Genomic DNA, 13,856 nt, shown 5'->3' on the forward strand with positions numbered 1-13,856 from the left:
CGCGCGGTTGATTACGTACGGTGCGAAAGAAGTTCAACACGCACATGTCTCTGTGCTCTCCTACACCTCGACCTCTGCAGGCGACCCAGCGCCAGCAGCGGTGGCGCCCGGAAAGCTGCGCCTCTACAGCATGCGCTTCTGCCCCTTCGCCCAAAGGCCCCGTCTTGTTTTGGCAGCCAAGGGCATCGAGTGGGTACACGCATGTCGTCACTGGCAGCCTTGGGAGGCCAACATCCCGTCTAAACGCAATCGTAGTATCACCGCCAATATCCCAGTACAGGCATACCTCCAGTAGCATTCAGGATGCGTTCTTGGTAAACGGAGCGCTGTACGAAACGGCGCTATAAGAGGTCACTATAGCATGGTTCCAATGGAGATGTGTTCTCGACCGCGATTTTATTTTTTACCTCTTGAGGGCTTCATTGGGGTATCGGTAATGGCCTTAATAATGATACTGTACACATGATAAATGTATGAAAGCATTTTATCAATAAAAATCTTAACTTTTAATGGTAATAACATAAAATAATACAATAAGTTACGTACTCACAAGTGCATTCGGTCGAGTTTGCGTAACAATAACCACAATATGCCGGAAACACACGTCGCCCCAGGAAACCATGCAGTACTAAACAATGGGATTACTCGATCCATAGATTAATTATCAATGAATCGATGCAGTGATTAACCCTCAATTGATACTCAAAGGTGGCTGTTGGATCGACTGAGCAGAATCAATACAATAGAAATCTCAATTAAAAGTTCCACAAGACCATGTACGGGCAAAGAGACGCCTCTGGGCAACGCCACGCCTACTTTCCTCCACAAATGGGCTGATCGCCGCAGCAATTTTCTTCCAGGACAAAGAGCATTATAAGGAAACAGCATTATAGGAGGCAGCGCTATTACTGAATAATTGATCACCTTTCCACCTCCATCCAAATAATTGCTTATCCTCTTGTGCCCTGGTTGCTGCTTCTAAAGATAAACACACTCCTCATTCGCTTGGGTGTTGTGGTAGTTGATGGCCTGTGCGCTATTGCCATCCCTCTTCAATCTGCTCAGCTCGTGTTTTCATTATATTTTGGTATTTTCATAATTTTTATTTATCACGTAGCTTTTTGCAGTCGATATGATTCATTATTGATTTTTGGCTTAGGTCCAAAAATGATATTGCCAAATTTTTGTTGTGAAATCCCTGACCACCCGAGATAGCCAAACAAATTAAGTTGTCGCATGTACAAGGCTTAAATGTGCTAATTATTTTAGTTTCACTTCACCGGTAATTTGAGGAACAATTCTTAAGTGAATTTAGCAGTTAGATATGACGGGTTACTTGAAACTGCATCAAGCAACCTCAGATGATGAAACCAGGAATTAAGAGTAATTGTATTGTTTTTATTTTTGTATTACGTTTTACGTCTATATTGTCGTCTTTTGCAACATTTTGACGTACTCCTATGTTTAGACGCTTTATACATTCATACAATTAAAACATTTCTCATGAGCGGTTATTTGGAGTCGACAACTAACTTTCGCTGCACGTTGTTACGTGGCTTGGTGGGCAGGTACGAGACGGTGAACATCCACCTGAAGGCGAAGCCGGCATGGTTCCTGGAGCGATGTCCAGGAGGGCTAGTGCCAGTGCTGGAGAACGACAGCGGCGAGCTGGTGCCAGAGTCCCTGGTGGTGTCCGACCTCCTAGATCAGCTGTACCCCGAGCCGCCCCTCTACCCACGGGGCCAGCCCTACGCGCAAGCCAAGCAGCGCCTGCTCATCGAGGGATTCGGCAAGGTGTGTATGGAAGAGCAACGTCGCAAGAGCTGGTATATTTGGTTATTTAAGTAATCAAATAAAGTCACGTAGGTATAAAATAAATTAAATCACGACGTTTCGGAAGCAACATAAGTGTCCGTCATCAGGTGGAACAGTCAGAGCCAGAAACAAATTGCTGTAGTGGGCAAAAGAGCAATTTGTTTCTGGCTGTGGCTGTTCCATCTGATGACGGACGCTTGTGTTGCTTCCGAAACGTCGTGATTGAATTTATTTTATTTTATACCTACGTGACTTTACCGAAAGAACCAAAGAGTATGGATCCCTGCAATCACGAAAACTTCGGATCTAGATTTCATCGAATACTGTGGCGCCTCCCAATTTACAGTGTCACCAAAACATTGTAATATCCCCTGGAATGAATAACTTAAAGTTGCGGAGACCAGCTTTAGTCAAATCTTTCCATGTCAATCAACTAGAGCCAGGCAATCCGATTGATTAAATCATATAATACATCGATTCAATGACTCTACTATCACGGAAAAATAGTTGGAGAAAAAAATATTACTTTTGTTCGAATGTATGCCGCTGGACTGGAGGTGATTAGCAGGGCCTACTGATGTCATCAGCAGCATTGGCCAAGTCACGCACTTAATTGTAGTCAATTACAATTATCAGTCGATTACTTGATCCTATCAGCTCTAAACATTGTTGCAGCATTTCACAGCTCAACACGATCTGTATCGACGGCAGATTAAATAAAAAAGAGACAATGCAGCTGCTTTACTGAAACCGCATAAGAGGTCGTTGAGACCAGAAGTTTCTTCAGGTTCTCGTGCAACAGCTTACAACTTCGAGTTATTCATCATGACAACAAAGTTTTCGAAGTGCAACATATCTCTCGTCTTGTAGGTACATGTCCGAGGTTTTGTTTCAAGACTGTTCCGACAAAAGTTTAAAACTTCATTAATGAGAAAAAAACACTTTTAAAGTTATGGTCAAATGCACAATTAATTTATAGGCATGAATCCTCATTAAAATAAATAAACAACTTGCATCCTTTATTAAATCCACTGCTGGATGTAGGCTCCCGCACCAGTCATAGGTGTAGTATCCCTGTGCTGGTCAGTATGGGTTTCATGCAATCGATGCCCGGTCACAGAGTTCACAGTGCAGTGCATGCACAACTGCGCACCGCCTATCCACCCCCATTTGCTACTGCCCAGAGTGAATTGCATCACAATATTTCGGTCCTAAGATGTCAATGACCATTTATTAGTTCACCAAAACATTATTTTTATCAAGAATTATAGTTCACAGTAACGTTTGTTAAAAGTACAAGAGACCCTTGAATATCACGGGCTTATCGTTCGCATTTTGTACCTATCGCGAGTAACCTCTTTGTCTACCAATTTAGCTTTCACATGGGTTAGTTTTGGCGTTTCACGGGTAGACTGTACCCAGAAGTGCTGTATCATTGGCTGGAACCGTGGTGCGGGGTGCGCGAGGGACGCGAGGCAGTTAGTGGCGCCTCAACCTTTGCCCTGCAAGCATCTTGCAGACAAAGTCAGACCCCCCATATAGCCTTAACATACTGTTGGGGCAACTGCTATGAGCCAGCACCTATGACACAAAGGGGTTGGTGGCCAGCATCACGATCGGCCGCCTTTATCTCCAAGTAGCGATGTTTACACATCGCACCAGATCCTCATTTGAGGCTGAGTCGATCTAGGGGAGGCCCAGGACAGATTCAGACAATCGTCACTAGTGTTGGGCGTGAACGGGAATCGAACTTGGGTCGCCGGGTTCATAGCGCAACGAGCTAACCGTAACACTACCGCTCCCCACTTGCGGATAAACACACAGACCCGCTTTGGATCATCATCATGAATGCTAAGTACAGGCTTTATTAAGTATTTATACTACTATTTATTCTCTAGGAATGTTTTTGGTATTGGGTTTTTACATGTTTATTTCAATTATTCAGTTTATTTGGCATACAGTACAGTATTTATTTGAAGTGTGATGTCTATTTTTGGTTGCCGTGTACCTAACCCCATCATTTAGGTAAGGTTTAAGTATTGAATATCGTGGTTTTGGCCTTTGCAGCACTTTACAAGAACGTAACCCCCGCGATATTCACAGGTCTCCTGTAGCCAATTTATGTTTTTTCATCATGAAAGAACTCGTGTGGACATTCTCGGACAGTGTAGCTACAAACGCTGTTTGGATCGACACACGTGCAGGTTGGTGGTGATCCAATGTGGTTCTTTATAACTGCATTGTGCCACTCCTAGGTTGACTCTTGTCTAAAATTATTAATCGACTGGTGTATAAACACAGGTGCAGGCAAGACAAAGTAGGCCAATCCCCCTTCGTTTGTACGGGTCTCCCGAACTACCGTTTGTTTGCCATGTAGTCCAAGGGTGTGACTATAAATGGATGGGGATACGTGTTTTTTGCCTGAGTACGTGTTGTGTATTTAATCATTCTGCCACACCACCCACTCACGGTCAGACACTTCGCTTTGAGATGGCTCGTGCTCATTTAATCACAATTTTGGACGAAGCTGGAATACGTTATATCAGGGGTGGAGCTGCCAGATCCTTTTTTACTCTGCTCAATATAATCTGTTTTGTAGCAGTTTACTGGATTGCTGCTCCAGCGCTCAGTGATTCACTCCATTCACTAGAATTATCGTACATGTACTTCCTTCTTGTCAGTCTTTTATTGCTAGTACCATGGTCAATGTTCTTATGAACTTCACTCCTTGATACTTCTGTTGTGAGTCCAACTGAGCTGCAGACATTGTCTTGGGAGCAACACGTTTTATTCAACTCTTAGCACAACATACTCCAGGCTATTAACACAACACACTCTCGGGTGGTGACCACCCAACTAACCACACTACGGCGGAACTAGACAGGGTTCCACTATCCCGGTCCGGACCACAAGCTGGGTCCCGGACTTCAAGCTTGACGTAGATCTCATGCCTTTCCAACAGTAGAACCCCGAGCCTCTCACAGGGTCCCCCTTATATTGAGCCGGGCTGGGGCTGGCTCCGCCTCTCGCCCCACCCACCTTCTCGATCTCTCTCACCCTTTGCCGAAAGCTCTCGAGAGTTCTTCCCGGACCTCGTGACCACCCATTAGCTCCCTCCACCGGTGCCCCCCCTCAAGTATCATCCGGTCACATGTCCCCAGGTCAGCCAGAGTATCATGCCCCTAACGTAACCCCAGCTGGCTGACACTCTCTCGCTCTCTCAACGGGAGCCCGCACTGCACGCTATGCGTGGCCATCGCACTTACCCAGCGCTCACCCAAGCCCCCACTAGGGCTGTTACTACACCCCGTGTCCGGGGTGTACACCCAACAGTATACATGGCCTCACAAGCCCGGCACCACACAGTGACATTCCCAGTCACTACACTTCAACCATTATCATGGACTCATTCAACCAGGTGGCTGTTTCCTCTTATCCATGCTGTATTCAGAAAATTATTTCTCTTGTATCTTGTTTTCTCACGCTGCTAATCTTTGGAATTATCTCCATATCCCTTTTTCAAAGTTCCAATCATCACTTTCAGTTTTAGCAAGTGGTGGTAGCACACGCCTGTATCCTGGAGGCGATTGTTGATGCTTGACATAAATGTTGTTAAATTCCCTTCTCCTGGGCATACTCTGGCACTCCAGGAGAAAGCGGTACAGTAAATGTGGACTCCATCTGTTCCTTCTACATGTATAGTGTTGCCCCCTCACATGCGAGCATTTCGCTGGGTGCTCTGGTTTCCTCATACATTTATACACACTCATTGACTGAAAACATCTTAATATATATTAGGACCGCAGAGTTTGAGCAATTGTTAACACTGGCCTGAAGCGTGGCTCCCTTACCCGCTTGTTTGCCGTTCCTTATTCCTCGGAGTCATTGTTTCACTTCAAGAGTAAATACTGTGCAGCATGTTACAAGTCGACATTATTAATATTAACGGAATGTTTTTTTTATTATCTGCTATACTATCATTTGTGCTTTCACTTATGCTTTATAACTTCCTGCTACCATCTCTTTTTCCCAAGTTTGTTTAAGCTCACTCAGTTTGAAGAAATGTGTTAGTTCTTATTTGCTATTCCATCATCGGTGCTGTTAGTTGCCAGCCACTTTGGAATATAGGCATTTGGGCCTGTGCTTTCGCAACTGCACATCAAAGTATAATAATCACAAACCTACATTGAGAACAACTACAGCAGTCTGAGGTGGGATTGTTTAACACGTAGGCTTTCGCGACAAATATCCATAATAGAGGTTTTTGTTTTGAGTTGGATTGCGTAAATATGTCATTAAAATCCGCCACCACCCGACACAGCCAACTAGTAAGGGTTGTCATGTAAACAGAACATGCTAATTCGTCACTAGTACAGCACACCGGTGTGTTGGAGAGCCAAGCCACAACATTTGCAATCGGAGTACGACGAGAATCTATCGAAATTGAAAGAAATAAACAAAAATGTTAACCGTTCGGATAGCTACCGACTAAGTGCTGTGTGGAAGCGAACCATCTAATAATACATTGTTTAAATGCATGCCTATACAGACCACCATACTTCAATAGGGATTACCGTTGGTATGGCTATTTGAATACACACAATGGACAACAAGGACAAGATAAATGGGCTCGCATAATGTGCGTGCATAATGTACGTTGACTCATTAATCCCCCCCCCCCCCACTTTGCGCAAGAGCACAGAAGTGTGGCCACCACATCTACGCCTCTATATAAGGAATGAAACAGGTGAACTTCTACACAAATCTGGCTGTCGCCTGATGAAGCTAGTTGTAATTACTGGTGAAACGTCGTACTCAAATGTTAAATGTTGTGGCTTGGCTCCCCGACACACCGGTTAGTGCTGTACTAGTGACGAATTGGCATTTTCTGTTTACGTGACAACCATTACTATTTGGCTGTGTCGGGTGGTGGCTATTATAACGACACATTTATATATTTATGCGATCTAACCCAAAAAACCTCTATGGATGAGGTGGGATTATTCATCTCAATTATTGACGCTGCTCTTCTCATTGGCTGTTGTTTGTTTGGGCCTCCGACCTCCTACCAGATGGTGCGTTACATGCTGTAAGCCTGCACCCCTGGGTGTGTGTGTGTGCGTTTGCTTCACTCTCTGAGACTTGTCTCCCAGAGAGAGAGACAGCCACCTGAATTGTCAGCTCTGACAGCGTGTTTGGAGCAATGAGTCACACAGACATACACATACACCTACACACTCGTGTGCATACATGTACACGAAATACCTACAATGCCTAGTATACCATCGGAACCACAAGACTTTGAAGTGTTCAGTTTGGATAGTATCTGACCTACGTCATGCACTGAATCTTTGATGCTTCATCCCACTTGGAAGGAATTACTGTAGGTGGATTTTTACTGTTGTCATCCAGAGTCTAATTTATAATTGTGTAGTGTGTAACCAACACGGAGGCGCACACAATATAAGTTGGAGGCAACACGTTTAATAAACGAACTATGAACACTGAGTCTGCTAGCTAGGTGTGGCTATCTATCGCTATGTGCGTACGAGTTAAACTAAACGAACGGGTCAGCAGCACACATGCTGCTTGACCCACGAATCCCAGTCCAGACTGCACGACGAACGAGGAGCGACGAGTGAGGAGCGAAGAACGAAGAGCTTAGAGTTGATCCCCACAGAACGAGCCCCGAATCCCCTCGGCGCTCCCCCTTTATTTCTTGGCCACGGCCTCGCTCCGCCCTCGGCCATGCCCCCTGCTGTATGAAGGCCGGAGCTCCCCGCTCCCGGTCACGTATCCCTCAAACCTCCAATGGAGGCTCCCGGCGCTCAGCGGCACTCCAGAAACCGTGGCTGGCGCAACAACGTAGTAACCTCTATTTGTGTCTCTACAGTTGCATAAAAATACACAAATGCAATACTTAGGATGTATCTTCCATATAAAGAAAACCGCATCTCACGATGCTGTAAAGTGAATCACTGAAAACACAAATAGCTTTTCCCAAATATATGCAGTTTACACCTGTCCATGTCTCTCACACATTGGAAACACTGTCAATGAGCCCTCGTCCGGTTAAATATTAGGCACACATTCATTTGTTGACAAGGCAATAATTGGTGCCATCTTGTTAATGAGCCCCGCTGTGCGTGCTGCCAGGTGGTGAGCCTCTTCTACAAGATTTTTAGCGCCTCGCTGAAGGAGGAGAGTGCCGTCGAGGTGGAGGGGGAGTTCCAGAGGTCGCTGGCACCATACGAGAAGCATCTACAGGCCTCGGGCGAGACGTTCCTGGGTGGTGCCCGGCCCAGTATGGCCGACTACATGGTGTGGCCGTGGATGGAACGGCTGCCCGCCGTGGGTGCACTGCGGTGAGTGCAGCTAACCGCAGAGATGTGAGAAGAGGACGTCACATTGTCACGGCCGTGGACATTATATTCCATCATGGTGATTTGGCATTTTTCCCGTGGGAATATATGTGGGGCACGGTTTTTAATTGATTCACCCAGTGCAGGCTTCTCCTGAAAAGCAGTCTTTAGTATCAGGTATGCTTTTCTGGCAATCGGATGAAGTCCTCCCCATGCTGTATTCGTAAAAGTGGTTGTTTTAACATTTCACCATGCTGGGCAGTGCGGGTTGGTAAAGCAGAGGGCTATAACCGGTTCAGATATCAATCACCAATGAGGTTAACTGTAGCCGATTTGTTTAATGGTGTTTTTTATTCTGCATATTTATACTGAAATTTGCATTGTAATGTGTTGTTATGCAATAACGCAGCCTTGAAATGTGGTTCAAATGTGGAGCATGATATAGGAATAATTGTTTCATCCTTTTTTTTAACCTATTATTACTTTCAATCTTAACATTGGATATCGCCCGTCCTGTTCTGTCTGTGCCTGCAGGGTGCTGGATGCGCTGCCTCGTCTCAAGGCCTGGTGGGAGGCCATGATGAAGGATGCGGCTGTGCTAGCGACATTCACGGACATGGACACCTACAAGGAGTTTGGAAAGCGCTACGCAGCCAATGACATGGAGTCGTACGACATAGGGCTATAGGTCGTGTGCTTCCGGAGGCCCTGCCGACCCAACCGCCAGCATCTCGACCCCATTGTGGGCAGATTGGTCTCCATGCCTTCGTTACAGGATGATGATTCAAAATTCTGGGTGAAATTGCATTGATTGGAATGGAGATAGAGAAATTAAAATGGTCGCTTGTTAAAACGCACTTCCTTAATAGTTTTTGCCATATAAGTAAATTGTATTTTTAAATTGCGCACTCGTGGGTTATGCTTGAGGTTTACTTTCAGTTTGGGTGTGCGGTGGGGTGGTGGCTGAACCGCCATTGCAAATTAATGGGAAACGTTAATGGCCACGGTGAGGTTTGGGGATTGGATATGGTTCGGGCTACTGATTGACGGACGAGATATTGCCAGCATTTTGTGGTTATCAAACGCTACAGTTGCATGCTAAGTGTGTGGGAACATGAGTGTGTGTGGCTCTCGGCTCCCACACCCCCACCTCCACAAACCCGCCCAAACTTCTCAGGGGCAAGATCAAACTCATCAGCAGCGCCCGACACTGATTCAGCGGCTTTTTGAGTCCATAGCCATGGGCCAGCAGGAGCCGTGTTGCGTGAGCAATTAAGCCCCTTAACTCTGGCACGAGCGATGGTTCTCTTGTTGTAACAAACGCGCGATTGTGTGTATTGCGTGCCGAACCTCGGGAGAGGCCCACACCATTTTAAAGCTTCCCCCTGCTGCGATTCGTGTAATTGTGATGGAAATAAGCACAGTGTTCTGGAGTGTTGTATTTCTGTCATTCGCTCAATAACATTCTTTATCACTGGCCTGGCTTGCATGCTCGATATAAACGACTGGAGGCGCGAGTGACGCCGTCATGGTTGCAAAGGGAAGGGGTCCCTCCTTTCCTTATGCCCGCCACACAAGGGTCCTGGCACCAGCGCCCTAAATGCCGGCGATGAGGAGGGGGTCTCGCGTGCCGACACTCGGATCAACCCAACATTTTATGCATGGCAGCAAAGCTCCACGTGCTCGGTCAATTTGCACGGTTTTTACCGGGGCAAGTTAACAGAGCGGTGAAAAGTGCGGCGACGGTACCGCATATGTCAATCCCATTGCAAAACCAACCGTGGAGCCCCCCTTTGTTGTCCATATGGAAGCCCCTCCACCACAGCCGGGTATCGGTCGAGACGACTGTTCTGCCGTGCGCACCGGCCTCTTAATGGATGCCAATGAGGTTGAGCCAAAGTGAAGAGCGTGAAGCCAAACCCCGTGGGCTCCGATGTCTGCCATGTAGGGAACGTGGCTCCCCCCCGGGGCTTTTACTGGCGGAGGCGGCGGCGGCCAGGGTTCCCAGCCCCCACGTCCGTGAGAGCAGGGGAGGTCATTCGTGCGATTTACATCAATTGGGACCTTTCGCTCGATCCTGAACTGGAGCCATGAGCGCCTGGTGTGCGCTGGATGATGGGTTCATCCTGGCAGGATATTCACACCCCATGTTGCCCCTCCCCGCACTTTCCCTCCATTCACTATTTGCACTTAACACCAGAAATGAACCATGGCCAAAACCGATAAGGGTGCAGCTTACAATGGAGAGGATATGTAATCAGTTGTGTTGCTTAATATGCTCCACCTCAAGAGACTAGCCATATCGCCAACCCTTTAGCCAACCCGTCACTAGTACTAGCCTTCCCACGGACCATAACCCAAGCAAACTGACCGTTGTCGTGAAGTCTGGTTGAAAAACCCACGTGCTCAACACGGCGTGGAGAGCACTTCATCCAGGGCTATTGATTATTTTGAATTCCACTCATCGATTTATGTACGCCACTGTGACCATAGGGGTGACGGAAACTGATGGTGCTCTTTCCTAAGTGTGCCCATTGTCAATTGCCAACTAATTTTACGTCACATTTTCGGTCTCGCGACCGTTATCTGACTCAATTGCCTTCCACATATTCTCTCTCTGCTCCAGTAACTCGTCAAACTCCATTTAGTGAGAGGTTAACTCTTTCTCTGTAGCTGCCCCCTGTGGCATCTCATGCCCTCCCTCAGCCATTTGCACTGAAGAGACCCTTATCTGGTTCAAAACCAGACTTGAGACTTTCCACTGCTCTTGCCTATGACTGAGTGCCTCGCTTTATGAAGGGCCTTTATTAGCCCCTTTACCCTCTGCCCTCCAGTTCGTTACTGCCTCCAATGACTCATAAAAGAAATGCATCTTCCAAGCCCCAAGCTGCCAAATTTAGAAGCTTTATACATCCAACGTGTATTGTTTGGGTGTGTATATGTGTGTGTTGGAGTGTCTAGGTCTGAATGGGTGTGGGGAGCGGTGGTGTAACGGTTAGCATATTGCCCTATGGTCCCAGTCACCAGAGTTCGATTCCTGCCTCAATGATCAGTCCCAGGCCACCCCAAAATCGACTCGGGGGCAACCGAGTACATGGTGCAGTGTGTAAACATCGCCACTGGGTGTGGTGCTGGCCACCTAACCTCTGTGTGTTGCGTTAACCTTCATAGGTGCTCGCTTACAGCACTTGCCCAACAATCTGTTAAGGCGGGATGTTTTTCTGTTTTGTGTGGTTGTGTATGTGTAGTTGTGGGTCTGTGAGTGTGTGTGGGGAGTGGTAGCACAGTGGTTCATGCCCCATGATCCCACCCACTGATATAACCGTGTCGGGATCGTGCCCTAACCCTGGTACCACACGGGCCTTAAATGAGCACCGAGTGCAGTGCGTAAACATCGACATCAGCAAGACAAAGGTTGCTGGGCACGGTATTGGTCACACCACCAGATGCGCGGTGCAAGCCTTAATAGGTGCTCGCAAACAGCGGCCGTCTCTACAGCCTGTAGGAATACACAAGGGACGTGTGTGTGTGATATACAGTACTGCCCACAACACCCATGTGTTGTGGCCAGTATAGAAAAACCCATGGTCCTGTATTTCTATGCTCCCACACCTCTGCTCCCCATCCTTCACCAACCCACATGGACCACGGTAGTGAATTGTGGCAAGCGGGGTTCCTGCAGCCATCAGTGCGGTGACAAAAAAAGATGCAACACTTCGTACGTTTACACAGGACGGAGGCGTCGTGATGAGCGCACACTGGACACTATTGTAACTTACAACTCGTCAAAAATCCTGCTTCGGTAACAACGAGACGGGGGCCACTCGTGCAAGGGTCTACGTGACAGTTTAAAAAAAAAAACTTCACACATGACCACGAATATCGCATTTACTAGCTCGAGACGTGACTGGGCACATGCTCTCTTATTACTGCGGTTAGACTTGCTGTGGTAACGTGGGTAGTTGTGGATGTGAGGCGGCCTGTTGCACAATCACTGGTTCTGATCCGATGTTTGCGGGTTGAATTGTGATGCCACGACAGCGAAGCCGCTCCGCCGAGGCCGGAGCCGCCGCTGTGCTGCTGCGACAGCGAAGCCACCCGGATTCCATCACAGCGCTTTCCCCACCACCCCCCCCCCCCCCCCCCCCCACATAAACACATACATGCCCTCACGTAGGGCCTTGTGGGGGGGGGTCACCTGCCCCTGAGTTTTTACCCGAGAGACCCCCTCGTGGGGGTGCTCCACGGTTTCTCAGGGCCAGGGAATTGGCAGAGCCCCTCCCAGGCCGAATGACACTGCGGCGCCGTGGATTAACTTAAAATTGTACGGCCACGGCGAACTCACTGAGAACGGCAATGAGGAAATGCCCAAGGCAAACGCGGACCAGCAGGCAGGTGGGGAGCGGGGCGGCGCAGGTTGATGCCCATGATGCGGCACAGGTTAATGATCATGATGCGGTGCGCTTGTTTAAACAATGGGGGGCGGAGGGTCAGAGGGGAGGCTGCCGATTGGATGAAGGGCCAGCGGGTCGGCGGCACGTAGGCTTTGAAGCTGGGGCATAAAAAGGAGTGGGATTGGGAAGCAAGGTCTCTTTGCGCTGGGGGTCAACTGGAGAGAGGAATCGAGGAGTCGTGATCTTCCTGCTACTCGAACGTCCGTGAGACGGGTCAGAGAGCAGCCGGGTCCAGTTTCCCCACCCAAAGCCACGTGCAGCCTCGCCTTTCCGCAGCTTCCTACACCTCGAGGTTGGAGCGTAAGTATAGAGTGGAGAGGTAAGCCCGAGGAGAAAATCCCGTAGAGGGGTGAGTAGGGAGAGACTAGGCAAATTGAGCCCTAAACAGCCGGGGGATAGGGTAGATCTGCCCTGCTGGTCCACACTGATATAGGTAGGTTGGCTAATTAAACAGAGAATAAACCACCAGTAGACATTAAACCGTGTCGTTGTGAGTACGGGGAGGGAGGGGAGTGCCCTGGTGTGGTGAGCCTGTGCGTTGTGTGGTGTCTTGCGTGTGCGCACGAGCGTATATTTTTCCCGTGCGTGCGCGTTCGCCGTGCATATTAAATTGTGAGCCCGTGCGTTGTGGTGCCCGGGGTATTCTGTACGTGGGGGCACTCTCGCCGTTGCGCAGCTCGTGGTTGGCGTGTACGAGAAGGGCACCGCGGCGTATTTGCGAGGTGGTTAGAGCAGCTATTTAAATCATGCTTCTACGAGGAGCAGTAGCGAAGGGGGGAGCAGAGGAGAGCGGGGGGGGGGGGCACAGGAGAATGGGGAGTCGAGGGGCAGCAGCCCCAACAGTATCTCGGTGTTGATCAGCAGGATGTCCGATCTTTCACTCCACGTGCTGGGGAGCTTCATGTCCAATCAACTTGCCGTACGACCTTTAAACCCATCAGAACTGTTTGCACTGTTGCCATGGTTACGTGGTTCATGTGCGGTACCTGCGGGCACACACCGGTTGTACGAAGACACTCGTCACACTTGCCGTGGTTACCTCGCTCGTGCCACTAATGCGGTAGCTGCATTTTTACACAGCGGTTGCATTAACAGCTGCAATGCTTACACAGTTACCACGGTTACTTGATCGCCATAGTTTCCATAGTTGCCAAAGTTATACGGTTGCAATTAGGGACATCAACTTAGTGGTCCAGACTTCCAACATTTTCCACGACGAGTCACA

General features: G+C 48.2%; 1 protein-coding gene across 2 annotated transcripts in view; it reads left to right on the top strand.

Annotated features, from left to right (window-relative positions):
• GSTO1 (glutathione S-transferase omega 1) overlaps positions 1–9,654 on the top strand; it is a 43,886-nt gene extending 34,232 nt beyond the window's left edge. For both annotated transcript variants that reach the window (XM_032960377.2, XM_032960376.2), the window contains exons 2-5: positions 81–189; positions 1,569–1,794; positions 7,972–8,180; positions 8,712–9,654. In XM_032960377.2, the coding sequence (XP_032816268.1) occupies positions 131–189; positions 1,569–1,794; positions 7,972–8,180; positions 8,712–8,865 (648 nt within the window). In that variant the 5' untranslated portion in view covers positions 81–130 and the 3' untranslated portion in view covers positions 8,866–9,654. The remainder of the gene's footprint in view (positions 1–80; positions 190–1,568; positions 1,795–7,971; positions 8,181–8,711) is intronic.
• Positions 9,655–13,856: the final 4,202 nt, after the last annotated feature.

This window comes from Petromyzon marinus, chromosome 25 (assembly GCF_048934315.1).
Source record: "Petromyzon marinus isolate PM22_M1 ecotype Great Lakes invasive population chromosome 25, UKy_Petmar_22M1.pri1.0, whole genome shotgun sequence".
NCBI classification, from domain to species: Eukaryota; Metazoa; Chordata; class Hyperoartia; order Petromyzontiformes; family Petromyzontidae; genus Petromyzon; species Petromyzon marinus.